This window comes from Tachyglossus aculeatus, unplaced genomic scaffold (assembly GCF_015852505.1).
Source record: "Tachyglossus aculeatus isolate mTacAcu1 unplaced genomic scaffold, mTacAcu1.pri scaffold_136_arrow_ctg1, whole genome shotgun sequence".
NCBI lineage: Eukaryota > Metazoa > Chordata > Mammalia > Monotremata > Tachyglossidae > Tachyglossus > Tachyglossus aculeatus.
In genome coordinates, this window is record NW_024044863.1 from 249,133 (window position 1) to 271,461 (window position 22,329).

At 41.6% G+C, this 22,329-nt stretch overlaps 1 protein-coding gene, 1 non-coding gene and 1 pseudogene across 2 annotated transcripts; 1 reads left to right on the forward strand and 2 right to left on the reverse strand.

The window, feature by feature from the left end:
- Positions 1–6,394, reverse strand: part of LOC119923013 — a 30,417-nt pseudogene extending 24,023 nt beyond the window's left edge.
- Positions 3,009–3,146, forward strand: LOC119923031. Its single transcript, XR_005448752.1, has one exon. It is a non-coding gene; the product is annotated as a small nucleolar RNA SNORA7 (small nucleolar RNA).
- A 2,164-nt stretch (positions 6,395–8,558) lies between the features above and the next one.
- LOC119922997 (olfactory receptor 5M11-like) lies at positions 8,559–21,734 on the reverse strand. Its single transcript, XM_038742590.1, is given in 5 exon segments — positions 8,559–8,621; positions 11,609–11,755; positions 12,482–13,409; positions 21,140–21,341; positions 21,344–21,734. Coding segments are annotated over 5 exon segments (1,731 nt in total).
- Positions 21,735–22,329: the final 595 nt, after the last annotated feature.

The following is a 22,329-nucleotide window of genomic DNA, read 5'->3' on the forward strand; positions in this document are numbered from 1 at the left end:
GAAATTTGTTTCTACTTCTCTCCAGGGTAAATGGTTCCTTTTCCATCCCCAAAATGAAGTCTTGAAATAATTTCCCCCGAGAAGGAGTTCATCTCGTTAAAATTGCCTGAGTTTCTGAAGAATATTCGGGAACTAATGAAATCCTTATCCTTATCAAGGCTGCACCAACCGTCGGACACAGACTACTTAGTGCCAACCTGTAAATGAGAAGAAAATATTTATCCATTCAAGTACGGTTTTGATGAGCTCACTCTCGCCCTTGGAAAAATTCAAATGAAATGAAGATAATCAACATCCCTAATTTTCTAGATGGGAAGGTCTATTACTTGAACTAATATTCTTTATTCTGTCCTTGCCTAGTCCCTCAGTAGCACACCACACCAAATGATCACTCAATAAATGGTACTACTGCTACTGCTACTACTACAGGTCAGTGCTTTTGAAGTTGATTGTCTAAAAATATATTGGGAGGGGGAAGTTCACGTTAAACTAAATGTTATTCTGTTATGTTATCATCATCATCATCATCAATCGTATTTATTTAGCGCTTACTATGTGCAGAGCACTGTACTAAGTGCTTGGGAAGTACAAATTGGCAACATATAGAGACAGTCCCTACCCAACAGTGGGCTCACAGTCTAAAAGGGGGAGACAGAGAACAAAACCAAGCATACTAACAAAATAAAATATATAGAATTGATATGTACAAGTAAAATAAATAAATAAATAAATAGAGTAATAAATATGTACAAACATATATACATATATACAGGTGCTGTGGGGAAGGGAAGGAGGTAAGATGGGGGGATGGAGAGGGGGACGAGGGGGAGAGGAAGGAAGGGGCTCAGTCTGGGAAGGCCTCCTGGAGGAGGTGAGCTCTCAGTAGGGCCTTGAAGGGAGGAAGAGAGGTAGCTTGGCGGATGGGCAGAGGGAGGGCATTCCAGGCCCGGGGGATGACGTGGGCTAAATGCTATTCCATTAGCCTGAATCACCCACTGCTTTATTCTTGCTTCGCTAATAAAATCCCACCTCCTGGGTTAAAGGCTGGGAAATCTGCAGGATCTCATGGGGCGAGGTAACTATTCTGGAGTGACAGAGTTCATTCTGATGGGGCTCACAGTTAGCATACAGATGCAGGCCATCCTTTTTGTACATTTTCTATTGATCTATGTACTTAGTGTCATGGGGAATCTTGGACTGATTGGATTGATTGGATTAATTGGGCTCAGCCCTCGACTTCACACTCCTATGTACTTTTTCCTAAGCCAATTAGCCTTTGTTGATTTCAGTTTTACCTCCTCCATCACTCCCAACATGCTGATGGACTTGGTTGTAGAGCTGAAAAGCATTTCCTTCACAGCCTGTGCTATTCAAGTGTGTTGCTTCATCACTTGTATAGGTGCAGAACTTTCTCTCCTGGCATGGATGGCGTATGACCGTTATGTGGCAATCTGCCAACCTCTTCTTTATACAACTGTGATGTCTTGGAAACTGTGTACCCAACTGGTAGTTGGTATTTACCTATACTGTTTTTCGGTCAGATTTTTTCACACATTTCTGACATTTCGTTTCTCCTATTGTGGCTCCAGTGTCATCAATCATTTCTACTGCGATGACATCCCCTTGTTAGCATTGTCTTGCTCTGATACCCACATCAAAGAGAGGCTGATGTTTGCATTTGCTGGTTTTAATACACTCGGCTCACTTGTGATTGTCCTTATCTCTTACTTTTTTATTCTCCTGGCCATCTTAAGGATCCACTCTTCTGAAGGAAGATGGAAAGCCTTCTCCACCTGCGCCTCCCACTGAACATCTGTTACCATACTTTACGGGACCACCATCTTCATGTATTTACAGCCCAAATCAAATCATTCACTGGACACTGATAAAATTGCTTCTGTGTTCTACACCATCGTGATCCCCGTGCTTAATCCCTTCATCTATAGCTTGAGAAATCAGAAGGTGAAAGGTGCCTTAAAGAAAAAAATAAGGAACATAAAGTTGTATCAATCAATCAATCGTATTTATTGAGCGCTTACTGTGTGCAGAGCACTGTACTAAGCGCTTTGTATGACACCACGAGTGCTATTCATTAAATAAGAAACGTGGCCTAATGGAAAGAGCTTGGGCCTGAAAATCAGCAGACTGAGTTCTAATGCCTGCTCCACCCCCTGTCTGCTGTTTGGCAAGTCACTTAACTTCTCTATGCCTCAGTCACCTCATCCATAAAATGGGGATTCAATCCTCTTCCTTCCAGTGTGAGACTTGGAGCCCCATGTGGGACAGGAGCTGTGTCCAAACCAATAACCTTGGATCTAGCTCAGTGCTCAGTGCAGTGGCTGCCACATAGTAAGAGCTTAACAAAGTACCATAAAAAATAAAGACTAAGGTGACCATTTGTCCCATGGCAGATGGGATGGTCACAAATTTTTGAGTCCTATTCTCCTGAGCCCAAAGTGATAGTACGAACTGCTTGATACCCCTCTCTCAGCTAAAAGTCAGGAGAGGCGGCATGAAAACAGCATCAGTGGAGGCAGCAACAGTAGCACGTTAACTAGAGACAGCCAATACTACTCACTCACTTTGACTCCTCCTTCCTACTTTTCCTTTTTCCTTTCATTGCCACTGCCTTACTCTTCCTTTCCTGTTCCTTCCATGGCTGCCCCAATCAATGAATCAATCAATCAGACTTATTGAGCACTTACTGTGTGCAGAGCATTGTGCTAGGCACTTGGGATAGTACAATATAACAATATAATAGACACTTTATGTGTGCCGCAAGCACATCTATCATGACCACATCTGCAGGCTGTTTCCTAGAAGTTTCTGGAATTGCCTTTTCTGTGAGCAAGGCAGCCATGCCTGGGACCTAGGGGCTTGAACAGTGCTGAACACAAAATAAGCACTTTTAAAAATGCCATTAAAATAATCTATAAATTGAGAAAAGTAAAACGAAGTTTGACTTGAATGGAGGGGGAGATCAATTAATCAATCAATAGTATTTATCACCTCTCTCAGGGTTGCACCTGGAGAGTTTCCAGTATTTTACCAGTCTTGACTACGGGAGGGAGAGTCAAGCAGAGGCCTACCCATTCCATTCCTAGCTTGGGTACTGGCTAGAGAGTGAAAGGCAATCTGCTACAAGTCAAAACTCACCTGTGCTGGGCAGCAGCAGCAGGGGAGAGAATCAAGGGCAGAGACTCAAGTTTACTGCATGGAAGGAGGCAATAGTAAACCACTTCTGTATTTTCACCAAGAAAACTCTATGTTCTCTACCAGAACAATTGCAGGTGGAGGTGGGCATCTCTATGGGTCAGAGACGACTCAAAGGCATAAGACAAGACAAGCATTTATTGATCTATTACTGCATAAAGAGTACTGTACTAAGCGTTTGGGAGAGTACAATGCAAGAGTTGGTAGACACATTCTCTGGCCACAGTTAGCATCCAGGCTAGAGATATATTCTTTCTCTAGTTCCGATGACTATTTTATAATAATAACAGCAGTAGCAGTAGCAGAGAAGCAGCATGGCTCAGTGGAAAGAGCATGGGCTTTGGAGTCAGAGGTCATGGGTTCGAATCCCGGCTCTGCCACTTGTCTGCTGTGTGACCTTTGGCAAGTCACTTAACTTCTCTGAACCACAGTTCCCTCATCTGTAAAATGGGGATTAAGACTGTGAGCCCTGCGTGGGACAACCTGATCACCCTGTAACCTCCCCAGTGCTTAGAACAGTGCTTGACACATAGTAAGTGCTTAATAAATGCCATTATTATCATTATTATTATTATTATGAAGAGAGTTCATCAGGAAGAAAATCTGCAGGGAATCTGCCTTAGGAAAACCTAACATTAAGCATCAACCAGAGTCCAGGTCACTGGAATAAGATTAACTATTTTAAAGCCAAATGTTTCTATTCCCACTTACAAACCTGCCACCAAAAGACTCTGAATAACTTCATTTCCTTCATTTTCAGGAGGCAGGTTGGCAGCAAGGAGAGGAAAGAAGGAATAGCAGTGTGTTAACTGTGAACTAGATGGACTTCAGGTCAATCAATTGTAGTTATTGAGTGTTCACTGTGTGTAGAGCACTGTACTAAAATTTTGGGAGAGTACGATATGACAGATTTAGTAGACATGTTTCTTGCCCACAAGGAGCTTACAGTCTATAGAGGAAGTAGCAGCATATAGGAAGACATTACCGCCCAGCAAAAATCATCAATTCAACGTGCTTTAAGATTACCCACATAATGTTCTGCAGTCTATGCAAAACAAGCTTGAGGAAGTTTTCCTTTTTAAGACAAGCTTCAGTTCTAAATAACCACCAGTTTCATCAGATAATGGAAAGCAACAGCAGTGAGAATATATCGTTCCTTAAAAAGAACGGGAATGAAAATGTAACATTGAAAGAAAACTCCTGCAAAGAAAATTCTCCTCTGTTTGATCAGAAAGAAGACAGCACCTTGGCAGTTGCATTTGAAAGGCAAGACAGTTCCATAAATAAAAAGTTAGGAAATAGTAATAATAATGGCATTTGTTAAGCACTTTTATTATGTGCAGAGGACACATGGGGTGTACAGATAGAAAGTGATTCAATGAACAGGCTTAACCCCAAACTTCCCCCAAAATAGAAAGACAGGATTCAGTGGAAACACGAGAAAGGGAAAAGTCTTTAGAGACAGATAATTTGGTAATCTGAATAGAAAAAAAAAGTCAGACTGTGCTCAGTTGTTACTGAGCAGAGAAGAAATCTTTCACTGAAATTTCTCTCAATAAAGAACTCTCTTTGGTAGTGTTCTGGTTAATACCATCCTCTAGATTGTAAGCTCATTGTGGGCAGGGAATGTGTCTGTTTATGTTGTATTGTACTTTCCGAAGGGCTTAGTACATTGTTCTGCACAAAGTAAGTGCTCAATAAATACGATTGAATGAAAAAATGAATAATATTGTGGGAAGGGAATGTGTCTACCATCTCTGTTAGAGTGTACTCTCCCAAGTGCTTAGTGTAATTCTGTTCACAAAGTAAGCATTCAATAAATATTACTGATTGATTGATTGATTGATGGATATTGAAGGAGCATTTGAAATGTGCAAAACTCAGTGGCAAGTGTTAGGGATTGTAACTACCATCTCTATTGTACTCTCCATAGTGCTCATAGCATAACACAGCACAGTGCTCGTAGCATAACAGTAAGTGCTCAATAGTGTATGAAAATTGGAAATACAATCAAATATCAATATTTCTCCTTTATTAAAGTGTAAAACATCTGTTCATTTTCCCTGCCTATCAGTGGTTTTTCCTTTACACTCTATCAGGAAATGGATCATTTTCTATTATTGCCCTGAGGTTAATAAAATACCTTTTTCCTACAGATATGTTATAGTTCAAACGATTAAGCTGAATCAAGCTTCATCAGTACATTTTTTTTTAATCAAAATGATGTATTCAATATTTGGTTTTATTTGGAAAGTGGCTTTCTTCTGATGATTTTCCAAAAGGCTTCCTTCACATTCTTGTTCCTCAGGCTATAGATAAGGGGATTTAGCATGGGACTCACAAAGGTATAGAAAACTGCTATTATTTTTGATTGCTCTACAGACTTATCAGTTGGGGGTCTTACATACATACAAAAAAGTGTTCCATAGAATATAGTCACCACTATCAAATGCGATCCACAGGTGGAGAAGGCTTTTCTCCTTCCCTCAGTAGAGCGCATCCTCAAAACGGCTATCAGAATGAAGACGTATGAAATGAGAATGATCAGGAGTGAGTTGGAGAGGTTTAAGCCAGCCGCGATAAACATTGACATTTACTTGATGAAAGTATCGGAGCAAGCCAGTCTTATGAGAGGGGGATCAGCACAATAGAAATGGTTGATTGTGTTGGAAGCACAGAACGTCAAGCTATGCGTCCACATGGTTTCCATCAGCCCGCTAAGAAATCCTTATATATACGGAGCAACTACTAAGCGGAGACACACAGCCCTCGTCATCCTGCTGTGGTAAAGCAAGGGTCTACAGATGGCCACATACCGGTCATAGGCAATAACAGCCAGCATGTAGAATTCTGTAATCACCATGGCGATGAAGAAATAACACTGCACTAAACAGGAAGCAAAAGAAATGGTTTTCTTTTCTGAGAAGAAATTCATTAGCATTTTGAGAGTGACATTTGTGGAGTAACAAAGATCCAGGAAGGACAAACATGAGAGAAAAAAGTACATGGGGGTGTGAAGCAGAGAATCTATCCAGATCAGCATAAGCAACCCAAGGTTTCCTACCACTGTGATGAGGTAGATAAATAGAAAGAGCACAAAGAGTACAGGCTGTAGCTCCGGACGATCCGTTAGCCCCATCAGAATAAATTCTGTGACCAGGGTGTCATTTCTATGCCACATTTCCTTAGGTGTTGGCATAATCTGCTCAAATAAATTATAATAGAGAAGAAGATGAGGATTTTGTCAAGGTACGCAATCTCTGACTCCTATCTCACTCCCAATCACATGACAGCACTTCAAGGAATCTCACTTCTTCTTTAAAGATGCGTGATGACTTGCATAATTACAGGCTGGAAAAGCCAACTTCATTCATCCATTGAGATAACTATCATAAAAATAATTGTGGTATTTGTTAACTGCTTACAGAGAAGCAGCATGGTTCAGTGGAAAGAGCCCGGGCTTTGGAGTCAGAGGTCCTGGGTTCAAATCCCGGCTCTGCCACTTGTCAGCTGTGTGACTTTGGGCAAGTCAGTTAACTTCTCTGTGCCTCAGCTACCTCATCTGTAAAATGGGGATTAAGGCTGTGAGCCCCACGTGGGACAACCTGATCACCGTATAACCTTCCCAGTGCTTAGAACAGTGCTTTGCACATAGTAAGCGCTTAATAAATACCATTATTATTATTCATTTATTCATTCACTGAATGAATGATTGAATGAATTGAATGAATGAATTCATTCATGCAATTGTATTTATTGAGCGCTTACTGTGTGCAGAGGACTGTACTAAGTGGTAGGGAGTACAAGTTGGCAACATATAGAGACGGTCCCTACCCAACAGTGGGCTCACAGTCTAGAAGGGGGAGACAGACAACAAAACAAAACATATTAACAAAATTAAATAGAATAAATGTGTACAAGTAAAATAAATGAATAGGGTAATAAATCTGTACAAACATATATACATATATACAGGTACCGTGGGAAGGGGAAGGAGGTAAGGGGGGGAGGATGTGGAGGGGGAGGAGGAGGAGAGGAAGGAGGGGGATCAGTGTGGGAAGGCCTCCTGGAGGAGGTGAGCTCTCAGTAGGGCTTTGGAGGGAGGAAGAGAGCTAGCTTGGCGGATGTGAGGAAGGAAGGCATTCCAGGCCAGGGGGAGGACGTGGGCCGGGGTTCGATGGCGGGACAGGTGAGAACGAGGCACAGTGAGGAGGTTAGTGGCAGAGGAGCGGAGGGTGCGAGCTGGGCTGTAGAAGGAATTATTATTATTATTGTTATTATTATTACCGTGTTCCAAGGACTGTGCTGAGCTCTGGGAAAGTGGCAAGAGAGAGTCCCTGTCACAGATGGGACTCACTGTCCAAACAGGAGAGAAAACAGGCGGTATTTAATCCTCATTTATTAGATGAAGAAATTGAAGGACAGCATAGTTAAGTGACTTGTCCAAGGTCAAACAGCTGTCAAGGGGCAGAGCTAGAGTTTGAACTTGGATCCTCTGACACTCTGACCTATGCTTTTGAGGCCTGGGACCCTTGTTTTTGACACTAGGGCTTGCTACTGCCTTCTCCACCATTATATTGAAATTTTCTCCATGTTATGCCTGATTTCTGACAGAACAGGCAGAATCCTAGAATTCTCAATGCTAGAATTGTTAAGGGATTCTCTTCAGGCTTCAACTACTCCCAGAGAAAAAGTCAGTATCCCTGTAGACGGTGTTAGTTCTTGCGGCTAACAGGGTACTAGTTGGCTCAATGTTAATGGTAATTATGGTATTTCCCAAGTCTTTACTTCATGTCAAGTGCTGTCTAAGTGTTGGGGTGGGTAAACGATAATCAGATCAGATATAGTTCCTGTCCAACAGAAAGCTCAAAGTCTGAGTAGAAGGGAGAACAGGCATTGCATCCCCATTTTGCAGCTGAGAAATATGAGACACGGCAAATTTAAGTGACCTGACCAAGGTAATACAGCAGGTGAGTAGGAGAGCTGGGATTAGAGCCAGGTCATCTAACCATAACAGCAATGTTATCTCCACTAATAACAGTGGCTCTTTTCCCAGTCCCCTTCCCCTTATTTTCATTCTCCTGCCTTTGATTTTGTCTCCCTCTCCAAGCCCTGTATCCAACCTGTTCAGGATCAAACTCAGATGTCATCCCTCTCCCCTCTTCTTTCCATCAGTGTTAGCATGCCCTGTAGCCAGGAAGAGGCTTGGTCATAAGTAAAACAAAAATAATCACCACTCAGAATTTAGCATGACTTCTCTTCACCTCCCTCTTTCCTCACCAATGTAGAGTTCAAGTAGAGAAGTACCTCTCAAAGGCTGATCTGTCAGAATCAGTGTTGAGCTGTCAGGCTGTTATAGCTGCTGCTTTCTTAGCTGCCTCCTCATTCTCTGGGAAGTAAATTCCTTCCTAAATGAATAGAGGAGAAAAAGAATGGATGAAACATATGCCATGTCTGAATGTCCCAGCTTCTGGGAGGCAGTGGATTTTCTCAACGGATTTGGCCTATTCCGTTAATGATTTCTTCACCTGGAAGCTGAGAGGAGTTCTAGCAAGATGCTAAAAGATCAATATTGAATCGGCTGTGCAAAGATACTGATCTAGAGTTACAAAAGGACTACACCAATCCCCTTGATTTACTTTTCTTCTACTGACCTTTCGAGGAAAGAACAGCAGAGACTGGTGGACAAGAACTGGCAGGCCAAGACTGTAAGCTGTGGATTGTGCTATATTTTTTCACACACGGGAGAACATTATCTGTTTCCACATTCTCATCCCTCTTTATAACCTTTACTATCTTCTTTCCTGCTTGTGGCATCTATTTATGAGGCTTCTGTTCTCCCTCTGCCTTCTGTTCTTCCTCATACATTTTTAAAGCTCCCTTCTCCCTTCCTTCTTACAAATGGTTCTTCCAAGACCCTTCTCCTCTTGTCCTCACATTCATGAGACTTCTCTCTTAACTGCTTCTCTTCTCTGTTTGTTTCGCAAGACAGATTTCTAATAAAATGTCAAGATAACAACAAAATCTGTTAAAGGCTACGGAGGTGATGATGATGACAATGGAATTTATGAAACACTTACTACATGTCATGCACTGTATTAAATGTTAGGGTAGATACAGGGTTATCAGGTTAGACCTTTTTTTATTATGGTACTTGTTAATTGCTTACTATGTGCCAGGAACTGCCCTGGTGGGGCTCACAATTTTAGGGATTGGGTCATAATGTGTGTATATTTTAATTCCATCATTCCCTTGAATTTAAAAAAATCTATTCTGTGTCTTCTTGCCTGGATTATTTTTAAACAGTAATAATAATAATAATAATAATGACATTTATTAAGTACTTACTATGTGCAAAGCACTGTTCTAAGCGCTGGGGAGGTTACAAGGTGATCAGGTTGTCCCACGTGGGGCTCACAGTCTTAATCCCCATTTTACAGATGAGGGAACTGAGGCCCAGAGAAGTGACTTGCCCAAAGTCACGCAGCTGACAATTGGCAGAGCCGGGATTTGAGCCCATGACCTCTGACTCCAAAGCCCGGGCTCTTTCCACCGAGCCATGCTGCTTCTCTAACTCCTAGTAACTTCTCTAACTTACTTCAGTAACTCCTAGAGATGGAGAACTGCTTTTTGTGGTTAATTAGGTTTTAAAAAATCAAGTTAACATAATGAGGTAGAGCAATACCATGATCAGATTGGCATATATACAATTCTGATTCAGTTTATGTGGATGAAACATATTCATGGACATGAAGACATTTTCATATTGAGGACATGTCATGAATTTAAGGTTCCTGGAGCTCTTAACGTGGACCTAGGATTGTACTAGGATTGAGAAGCAGTGTGGCTTAGATCAAAGAGCATGGGCTTTTGAGTCAGAGGTCATGGGTTCAAATCCCAGCTCTGCCAGTTGTCAGCTGTGTGACTTTTGGCAAGTCACTTAACTTCTCTGTGCCTCAGTTACCTCATCTGTAAAATGGGGATTAAGGCTGTGAGCCCCCCATAGGAAAACCTGATCACCTTGTAACTTTCTCATCACTTAGAACAGTGCTTTGCACATAGTAAGCACTTAATAAATGCCATAATTATTAATTATTATTATTACTAGGCAACGGAGTACCTACAAGATAATCAGGTCAGACATAGTCCTTGTCCCATACGGGGCTCACATCCCATGTACCATATCCACATCGGGCAGATACCAGAGCAGCTACCTGGTCATAAAATTGGACATCTGATCACCTTATTAAGAACAGGAATCAGATCGTTTCTCTCTTAGTCACCTAGAGTAAATACTACATTAGGCAAGAAATGCATTGTTTCCAAGTATCTCAAGACAATAAAAATGAAAGGCTTGTTGGAGTTCTCAAGTCTTGCAAAAACCTATAGCTTTGGAACTATGTACTGGTAAGTTTTTGAGTACATCTTTTCTAACACTTTGGAAAGGCCCATGTTGAGTGGGTATTATTGGAAAGAATCTTCACATTCTTATTCATAATTATTCAGGATTACATGAAGATGATCATAATAATTGTTTCTGTGAATATGACATGATTACAACTGCACCACAATTATTCTTCAGCCACATGTTTTCAACAGAGGTTGGAGGAACAATGCCTAGATGAAAACTTCACTCACTCATCCCTTTGTCATATCATCTTCCACTCTGCTCATTCCTTCTACAATTCAACCTAAAGCAATACTGGAGAAGAGAAATAGAAACATTAATCTGGATTTGCAATTGACAAACCTACGTGGGCAGGGAAAAGGTTTTTTCAGGGACACCGAAGGACGCAGGTATGTTTCATAATGGAGGATTTATACTTTGTTTATAAATCACTGGCCAAGTCCCTGAAGTATTTCTTCAATTTACCTAGGAGGAAAAAATAACAATTTAAATATTACTCCTTGAAACACCTCTCTTGAGAAATATTAGCTGGAAGAATCGACCTATCTTGCAATGAGGGATTGGAGTGCCAATTAGTGTGACATACTGTGGTCTTCACTCCACTCTACACAAACTTTTTTTTAATTTCATGACAGAATTGGGTGCTTTCATGTTGAATCACAACCTTGTGGAGGGGATAGAATCTACCAACCTTATTGTATTCCAAGCACTTAGTGCAGTGCTCTGCACACAGTAAGTGTTCAATAAATACTATTGATTGATGATGGATTGATAGGACTTTTATTTTTATGAAATATGCAGTAGATTTGCACTATCGGCTTTACTTTAATCCTAACACATGATTATGAATCAACATTTCCTAGTGTTCCTTAGTCCTCTGCTTTCAGGACTGCCACATAGAAACAGAACATATACCAATGACCACTTTCCAGTTGTAAAATAATGCATTTAAATAAAATGTCTTAGGCTAGGCACAAGAATACTCACGATCCTAAATGACCATATTTGACTCTGGATCAGTAATGCAGTACTATTACTGGGAAAGTCAGTCTGTTCAGGGGATGTATTTGTAGGTGTATTGACATTCACAACTCGGATATAATCTGCCCACATCATTTGGTTTTGATCAGACCCCTAATATTTTAAAAGGGAAGAAACTGGAGGAGTCCAGTGAAACATAACAAATATAACTAAAGAAATATAAAATAGAACCAGTGAGATAAGGTTTTGAACTTGTTTACCCTAGAAACTTCATTCTTAAGGATTTTGTTCTAAAGCTTGGATTTGTTTTCCTAAATGCATTACCTGGGAGAAACTTCTAAGTCAGCCCACTCAGCTGTTCAGAGTCTTTCTGCTGTTAGTAAATTCACAGGGAAGAGAAACATGATAGGTTATTAAAGGGAAAATCAAAGATATTCAAAGAACATTCCTAACCATGAAGATGGATATCAAGATGCAGTGTGGCCTAATGGATAGAGCATGGGCCTGGGATTAAGAAGGACCTGGGTTCTAATCCCAGCTCTGCCACTTGCCTGCTGTGTGACTTTAGGCAAGTGACTTAAGTGCTCGGTGTCTCAGTTACCCCATCTGTAAAATGGGGGTTAAGACTGTAAGCTCAATGGGGCCATGGACTGTGTCCGACCTGATTACTTTGTCTCTATCTACCCAGCACTTAGAACAGTGCCTGGCACATAGTAAGTGCTTAATAAAAACCACTAAAATAAAAAAGAAGGGCAGCCATCCTACCTACCAAACCCCTTTAGGTGATGGGTCGTGGACAGAAGTTGTATGTACTCCTGGGGACCAAAGAAAGGAACCAGGTTTTAAAGGTTATGATTTATTGTAAAATGGAAGTATTGCCCTTTCATTTACCAGTTTCCTCAAGGCCACTTTTACATCTTTGTTCCTCAGACTGTAGATCAAAGGATTCAACATCGGACAGACAAATGTATAGGAAACAGATACTACCTTGGACTGCCCCATAGACTGGTCCTTCAGAGGCCTCACATACATGCAGAACATTGACCCATAAAATAAAGTGACACCCATCATGTGGGATCCACACCTGGAAAATGCTTTACTCCTTCCCTCAGAAGACTGGATCTTGAGGATTGCCGTGAGAATGAAGATATAAGACAGGATGATGATCGTGAAGGAGTTGAAGAGGTTAAATCCAGCAGAGAGGAGCATGGCATATTCTTTGAAGTGGGTATCAGAGCGAGACAGCTTCATGAGAGGTGGATTGGTACAGAAAAAATGGTTTATGACATTGGATCCACAAAAGGACAATCTGAATGTCGTGATTGTTTGGAATAGGCCTTCGGAGAAGCCATATACATAGGGGAAGGCGATGAGGCCGGTGTAGACCCTCCTGTTCATTTTGATGCTGTAATGTAGAGGGTGGCAGATAGCCATATAACGGTCATACGCCATTGCCTCCAGCATATAAAACTCTGTAAGGGATAGAGCAATGAAAATGTAGCATTGGATGAAACAACCGACAAAGGAGATGGTCTTCTTCTCTGACAAGAAGTTAGCCAGCATCTTGGGGGTCGTGGTTGTAGAACACCACAGGTCTACAAATGCTGAGTTAGTGAGGAAGAAATACATGGGCGTGTGAAGGCTAGAATTTAGTAGAATTAGCACAATCAGACCGAGATTGCCTAACAAGGTGAAAAAGTAGATGATTAAAAAGAACACAAAGTGGAAGCCTTGAGACTCTGGACGATCTGTGAGACCCACAAGAATAAAGTCTGTCACAGAAGTGCAATTGTCACTGGGCATTTTTCTTGGGGACTGGGTTCAAGCAATCAGTGGTATTTATTGAGCAGTTATTGTGTGCAGAGCACTGTACTAAGTACTTGGGAGAGTACAACGCAACACAGTAGGTCGACCACCCTGCCCAAAAGAAGCTTACAGACGGGAAGGGAAGACAGATATTAAAATAAATTACAAGGGCATAAAGTCCATAAGTGCTGGATGGCTGGGGGAAGAGTGAATATCACAGAACCTAAGGTGCATAGACAATGCAGAATGGAGGCCTTAGAAAGAGAAGGGAGGGCTTAGTAGGTGAAGGACTCTTGGAGGAGATTTGATTTTAGTAGTACTTTGAAGGTGAAGAGACAGGTGACTATCAGATATGAAAGTGGGTGGAAGTCTAGGCCACCAAAAGAATGTGAGCAAGAAACTGGCTGTGAGATAAACAAGACTGAGGTACAGCAAGTAGGTGGGCATTGGAGGAGCAAAGTGTACTGATTGGGTTGTAATAAGGGATTACCAAGATAAGGTAGGAGGGGGAGAGCTGATGGAGTGTGCTAAAACCGATCATAAGGGGTTTCTGTTTGATACTGAGGTAGATGGCCAACCGCTGGAGACTTTCGAGCGGAGGGAAGATGTGGACTGAATGTTATTTGCAGAAAATTGGCCCAGGCAGTAGAGTGAAATATGGACTGGAAGCAAGGGAGTCAGGAGAAGGGAGGTCAGCCAGGAGGTTGATGCAGCAGTCCAAGCAGGATAAAAGTGCTTGGATCGACATTCACTGGAGTAAATAGAAATAAATCAAAAATGAAGATGAAAAAAATGTTGTAAATTCCTTTCGTGATCCACCTACCAATACCTTGAAATGCCTTGCAATGCTTGAAGGGGGCTCCTATTTCTCATGAGAGATAATGTACCTGAATACAAGCTAAAGAGAGAACAGTGTTAGGCACATAGTAAGCACTTAACAAATGCCATCATCATTATTATTGTTATTAAGTCACCTCACTAGGGCTTGCTTACTTCCTTGCCACCGTTTTAGTGAAATTCTCTACATGCTGTGCCTGATTTCTGACAGAACAGGTAGAAACCTAGAATTTCCGATGCTAGAATTGTTAAGGGACTGTCTTAAGGCTTAAACTATTCCCAGAGAAGAAGTCAGTATCCCTGCAGCCTGTGTTAGTTCTTGAGACTAACAGGGCACTAGTTAGCTCAGTGTTAATGATAATTATGGTATTTCCTAAGACTTTACTTCATGTCAATTAGTGTCTAAGTGTTGGGGTAGATAAAAGATACTCAGATCAGATACGGTTCTTGTCCAACTGAGAGCAAACACTCTGAGTAGAAGAAAAGACATTGCATCCCCATTTTGCAGCTGAAAAAAATGAGACACAGCAAATTTAAGTGACTTGCCCAAGGTCACACAGCAGGCAAGTAGGAGAGCTGGGATTAGAACCAGGTCATCTGACTTCCAAAGTAACGTTATTTCCACTGATAACAGTGGCTCTTTTCCCAATCCTCTTCTCCTTATTTTCATTCTACTTCCTTTAATTTTGCCTCCAAATCTGTATCAAACCTATTCAGGATCAAACTCAGATGTCATCCCTCTCCTTCTTCTTTCCATCAGTGTTAGCATGCTCTCTAGCCAGGAAGAGTCTTGGTCGTAAGTAAATCTAAGATAATCACCACTCAGAATTTAGCATGACTTCTCTTCACTTCCCTCCTTCCCCACCAACCTTGAGTTCAAGTAGAGAAGTAACTCTCAAAGGCTGATCTGTCAGATTCAGTGCTGAGTGGTCAGGCTGTTATAGCTGCTGCTTTCTTAGCTGCTGCCTCATTTTCTGGAAAGTAAATTCCTTCCTTAATGAGTGGAGGAGAAAAAGAATGGATGAAACATATGCCATGTCTGAATGTCCCAGCTTCTGGGAGGCAGTGGAATTTCTCAACGGATTTGGCCTATTCCATTAATGATTTCTTCACCTGGAAGCTGAGAGTTCAAGCAAGATGCTAAAAGATCAATATTTAATCGACTGTGCAAAGATACTGATCTAGAGTTACCAAAGGACTATACCAATTCCCTTGATTTACTTTCCTTCCACTGACCTTTCGAGGAAAGAACAGCAGAGACTGGTGGACCAGAACTGACAGGCCAAGACTGTAAGCTGTGGATTGTGCTATATTTACTCACACACGGGAGAACACTATCTGTTTCCACATTCTCATCCCTCTTTCTAATCTTTACTGTCTTCTTTCTTGCTTATGGCCTCCTTTTAGAAGGCTTCTGCTCTCCCTCTGCCTCCTGTCCTTCCTTTTACATTTTTAAAGCTCCTTTCTCCCTTCCTTCTTACAAATGGTTCTACTGAGAACCTTCTCCTCTTGTCCTCACATTCATGAGACTTCTCTCTTAACTGCTTCTCTTCTCTGTTTGTCTCACAAGACTACTAGATTGCTAATAAAATGTCAAGAAAACAGCAAAATCTATTTAAGGCTAAGGAGGTAATGATGATGACAGTGGAATTTATGAAACACTTACTACATGTCATGCACTGTACTAAGTGCTAATGTAGACACAGGATTATCAGATTAGACCTGCCCCGGTGGGGCTCACAATTTAAGGGACTGAGTGGGAATGTGTGTATATTTTAATTCCATCATTCCCTTGAATTAAAAAATATATATCCTGTGTCTTCTAGCCTGGATTATTTTTTAACAGTAATTCCTTGATATGGAGAGGTTAATATAATGAGGTAGAGCAGTACCATGATCAGATTGGTATATATACAATTCTGATTCAATTTTTATGGACCAATCAATCAATCAATCATATTTATTGAGCACTTACTGTGTGCAGAGCACTGTACTAAGCGCTTGGGAAGTACAAGTTGGCAACATATAGAGACGGTCCCTACCCAACAGTGGGCTCACAGTCTAGAAGGGGGAGACAGAGAACAAAACAAAATATATTAACAAAATAAAATAAATAGAATAGATATGTACAAGTAAAATAAATAGAGTAATAAATACATACAAACATATATACATATATACAGGTGGTTTGGGGAAGGGAAGGAGGTAAGGCGGGGGGGATGGAGAGGAGGAGGAGGGGGAGAGGAAACAGGGGGCTCAGTCTGGGAAGGCCTCCTGGAGGAAGTGAGCTCTCAGTAGGGCCTTGAAGGGAGGAAGAGAGCGAGCTTGGCAGATGTGCGGAGGGAGGGCATTCCAGGCCAGGGGGATGACGTGGGCCAGGGGTTAATGGTGGGACAGGCGAGAATGAGGCCCGGTGAGGAGATTAGCGGCAGAGGAGTGGAGGGTGCGGGGTGGGCTGGAGAAGGAGAGAAGCGAGGTGATGTAGGAGGGGGCGAGGTGATGGACAACCTTGAAGCTGAGGGTGAGGAGTTTCTGCCTGATGCGTAGGTTTATTGGTAGCCACTGGAGATTTTTGAAGAGGGGAGTAACATGCCCAGAGCGTAGATTCATTCATTCAATCGTATTTATTGAGCACTTACTGTGTGCAGAGCACTGTACTAAGTGCTTGGGAAGTACAAGTTGGTAACATATAGAGACAGTTTCTACCCAACAATGGGCTCACAGTCTAGAAGGGGGAGACAGACAACAAAATAAAACATGTGGACAGGTGTCAAGTCATCAGAACAAAGCTAAATAAACATCATCAACAAAATAAATAGAATAGTAAATATGTACAAGTAAAATAGAGTAATAAATCTGTACAATCATATATACAGGTGCTGTGGGGAGGTGAAGGAGGTAGGGCAGGGGTGTGGGGAGGAGGAGAGGAAAATGGGGGTTCAGTCTGGATTCCTACCTGGACATGAAGAGAAGACATTTTCGTATTGTGGACATGTCATGAATTTAAGGTTCCTGGAGCTCTTAACATGGACCAAGGATTGTACAATGCACTGGAGTAGGTACAGGATAATCAGGTCAGACACAGTCTGGGGCTCACAACCCATGTATAATACCCACATCAGACAGATACCAAAGTAGCTGAAAACCCAACTGCCTGGTTATAAAATTGCATATCTGATCACTTTATTAAGAACAGGAACTGTACCTTTTCTCTCTTAATCACCTACAGTAAATACTACATTGGGCAAGAAATGCATTGTTTCAAAGTATCTCAAGACAATAAAAATGAAAGCCCTGTTGGAGTTCTCAAGTCTTGCAAAAATCTGTAGCTTTAGAACTGCTTACAGGTATGTTTTTGAGCACATCCTTCTTACTCTTTGGACAGGCACTGCGTGGCTCAGTGGAAAGAGTATGGACTTTGTAGTCAGAGGTCATGGGTTCAAATCCTGCCTCCGCCAATTGTCAGCTGTGTGATCTTGGGCAAGTCACTTCACTTCTCTGTGCCTCTGTTCCCTCATCTGTAAAATGGGGATTAAGACTGTGAGCCCCACGTGGGACAACCTGATCACCTTGTATCCCCCCAGTGCTTAGAACGGTGCTCTGCACATAGTAAGCACTTAACAAATAAAATTATTATTATTATTGGAAGTAATCTTCACATACTTAGTCATAATTATTCAGGATTACATGAAGATGATCATAATAATGGTCTCCATGAATATGACAAGATTACAACCCACCACAATTATTCTTCAAACACATGTTTTCAACAGAGGTTAGAGGAACAATGCTTAGATGGAAATTTCACTCACTCATCCCTTCATCATATCATCTTCCATTCTTCTCATTCCTTCTTTATCGATCACTACAATTCAACCTAAAGTAATATTAGAGAAGAGAACTAGAAACATTGATCTGGATTTGCAATTGACAAACCTACCTGGGAAGGGAAAAGGTTTTATCAGAGACACCGAAGGTCAGAAGTAGGTTTCATGATGGAGGATTTATATTTTGTCTATAATTCACTGGCCAAGTCCCTGAAGGATTTCTTCAGTTTACCCAGGGAAAAAGAAATAACAATTAAAATGTTACTCCTTGAAACACCTCTCTTGAGAAACATCAATTGGTAGAATCAAACTATCTTGAAATGAGGGATTGGAGTGCCAATTAGTGTGATATCATGTGTCCTTCACCCTACTTCACAGAAACTTTTTTTTAAAATTTCATGATTCAGTTGGGTGCTTTCATGTTGTATCACATCCTTGTGGTGGGATAGCGTCTACCAACTCTATTTTATTGTACTCTTCCAAGCACATAGTACAGTGCTCTGCACACAGTAAGTGTTCAACAAATACCATTGATGGATGATTGATTGATAGGCCTTTTATTTTATGAAATATGCAGTAGATGTGCACTAACAGGCTTTAATTTAATCCAAACACAAAATTGTGAATCAACACCTCCTAGTATTTTTTAGTCCTCTGCTTTCAGCACTGCCCCATAGCAACAGGACATACACCAAAGACCTCTTTCCAGTTGTAAAAGTAATGCATTTAAGCAAAATGTCCTAGGCTAGGCACAAGAATCACGTGAAAATACTCACAGTCCTACATGACCATATTTGACTCTGGATCAGAAATGCAGTAGCATTATTGGGAGAGTCAGTCTGTTCAGAGACTGCATTAGTAGGTGTATTGACATTCACAACTTGGATATAATCTGCCCACAGTATTTGGTTTGGATCAGACTCCTAACATTTTAAAAGGGGAGAAACTGGAGGAGTCCAGTGAAGATTAAAAAAAAAGATGGCATTTATTAAGCACTTACTATGTGCACAGCACTGTTCTAAGTGCTGGGGAGGTTGCAAGGTGATCTGGTTGTCCCACAGAGGGATCACAGTCTTATCCCCCCTTTACAGACGGGGGAACTGAGGCACAGAGAAGTTAAATGACTTGCCCAAAGTTACCCATCTGACAATTGGTGGAGTGCAGATTTGGACCCATGACCTCTGACTCCAAAGCCCGGGCTCTGTCCACTGAGCCACGCTGCTTCTCTGAAAACAAATATAACTAAAGAAATATAAAATAGAACCAGTGAGGTAAGGTTTTGAAACTGTTTACCCTAGAAGCTTAACTATTAAGGATTTTGTTCTAAAACTTGGATTTGTTTTCCTAAATGCTTTACCTGGGAGAGTTCATACTGAAACTTCTAAGTCAACCCCCTCAGCTGTTCAGGCTCATTCAGATGTTAACAAATTCATAGGGAACAGAACCTTGATAGGTTATTAAAGGGAAAATTAAGGATATTCATAGAACATTCCTAACCATGAAGATGGATTTCAAGAAGCAGTGTTGCCTAATGGATAGAGCACGGGCCTGGGATTAAGAAGGACCTGGGTTCTAATCCCAGCTCTGCCACTTGCCTGCTGTGTGACCTTAGGCAAGTCACTTAAATTCTCTGTGCCTCAGTTACCTCATCTGTAAAATGGGGGCTAAGACTGTAAGTCTGATGGGGGACATAGACTGTGTCCGACATGATTGCCTTGTATCTATCTACCCCAGCGCTTAGAATAGTGCCTCTCACGTAGTAAGTGCTTAGCAAAATCCACTAAAATAGAAAAGAAGGGCAGCCACCCTGTCTACCAAACCCTTTAGGAGGTGGGTTATGGACAGAGGCAGAATGAAAGGCTGGGGGACCATTATTGTGGCCCAGTATGGCATTGCTTAGGACTCAAATGCAAAATATAATGGGTCAACTTCCACCTTGACCTTCTTTTGTAGGTAAAGTCACTGTAGCTTTCAGTCAAACTTGTGGCTAGTCTGACAGTGCTGATACATCTATCCCAGTGCTTAGTATGGTACGTGGAACATAATAGGTGCTTTTAAAATGTCACGATTGTTATCATCATCATTATTGAAACCTACATATTCATGATGCTTGAACAAACCAGGCCTTTTAATTTTTTTGGTGGTGTTTGTTAAGCACTTTGTATGTGGCAGGCACTGAACTGGGGTGGATATACTGCATCCAGTAAGTGCTCAATAAATACAATTGAATATAAGTTGATCAGGTTGAACACAGTTCATATCCCACATGGGGATAACGGTCTTAAACATCATGTTACAGATAAGGCAACTGTGGTACAGGGAAAGTCAATGACTAGCCTAAGGTCACACTGCAGACAAGTGGCTGAGTCACATTAGAACCCAGGTCCTCCAAGTCCCAGGCCTGTTCTATTTACACTAAGCCATTCTGCTTCCCAGATTTCTCTGGGAGACTTGTATTTCAAGTCTCACCTGCATTTAAAGTTCAAATGAAGGACTATGAGGATCGTAAGCACTGGGTAAATTGTCTACCTTATCGATTTCTGGGGGAAAGTGAGGGAATTGTTTAGTGGCTTATGGGTGTGATGGAAATATTCCTCTCCTAATGTTCTATAGATGGTTATCCAGGAAAATCAGTTTCTTTTCTATGTGTGAAATTCCTACTGCTGTATGTACTCCTGAGGAGCAAAGACAGAAACCAGGGTTTAAAGGTCATGATTTATTGTAAAATGAAATTACTGCCCTTTTATTTACCAGTTTCCTCAAGGCCACTTTTACATCTTTGTTCCTCAGACTGTAGATCAAAGGATTCAACATCGGACACACAAATGTATAGAAAACAGCTATTATCTTGGACTGCTCCATAGATTGATCCTTCACAGGTCTCACATACATGCAGAAGAGTGACCCGTAAAATAAAGTGACACCCATCATGTGGGATCCACAGGTTGAAAATGCTTTACTCCTTCCCTCAGAAGACCGAATCTTGAGGATTGCTGTGAGAATGAAGATGTAAGACAGGATGATGATCGTGAGGGAGTTGGAGAGGTTAAATCCTGCAGAGAGGTGCATGGCATTTTCTTTGAAGTGGGTATCAGAGTGAGACAGCTTTATGAGAGGCGGGTCGGCACAGTAAAAATGGTTGATGACGCTGGATCCGCAAAAGGACAATCTGAATGTCGTGACTGCTTGGAATAGGCCATCGGAGAAGCCATATACATAAGGGAAAGTGATGAGGCAGGTGCAGACCCTCCTGGACATTTTGATCTGTCACGTAGAGGGTGACAGATAGCCATATAGCGATCATATGCCATTGCTGCCAACATATAATACTCCGTAAGGAGCAGAGCAATGAAAATGTAGCATTGGATGAAATAACCGGCAAAGGAGATGATCTTCTTCTCTGACAAGAAGTTAGCCAGCATCTTGGGGGTTGCGTTGGAAGAATACCACAGGTCTACAAATGCTAGGTTAGTGAGGAAGAAATACATGGGTGTGTGAAGGCTAGAATTTAGTAGAATTACTACAATCAGACCCAGGTTGCCTAACAAGGTGAAAAAGTAGATGATTAAAAAGAACACAAAGAGGAAGCCTTGAAGCTCTGGATGATCTGTGAGGCCCAAGAGAATAAAGTCTGTCACCGAAGTGCAATTGTCACTGGACATTTTTCTTGGGGACTGGGTTCAAACAATCAGTAGTATTTATCGAGCAGTTATTGTGTGCACAGCACCGTACTAAATACTTGTAAGAGTACAACACAAAAAAGTCAACCGCCCTACCAAACCGAAGCTTACAGACTGGAAGTGAAGATAGATATTAAAATAAATCAAGGGGGGTAAAGTCCATACGTGCTGAGGGCCTGGGGGAGGAGTGAATATCAAAGGGCTTAAGGAGCACAGACAACACAGAAAGGAGGCCTTAGAAAGGGCTTAGTGGGGGAAGGACTCTTCGAGGAGACTTGATTTTAGTAGTGCTTTCAAGGTGAAGAGACAGGTGGCTATCAGAGATGAAAGTGGTTGGAAGATCTAGGCCACCAGAAGGATGTGGGTAAGGAACTGGTGGTGAGATAGACAAGATTGAGTGGGTTGGCATTGGAGGAGCCAAGTGTGCAGATTGGGTTGTAATAGGAGATCACCGAGATAAGGTAGGAGGGAGAGAGCTGATGGAGTGTGCAAAAACTGATGGTAAGGGGTTTCTGTTTGATGCAGAGGTAGGTGGCCAACCATTGGGGACTTTGGAGCAGAGGGAAGATGTGGACGG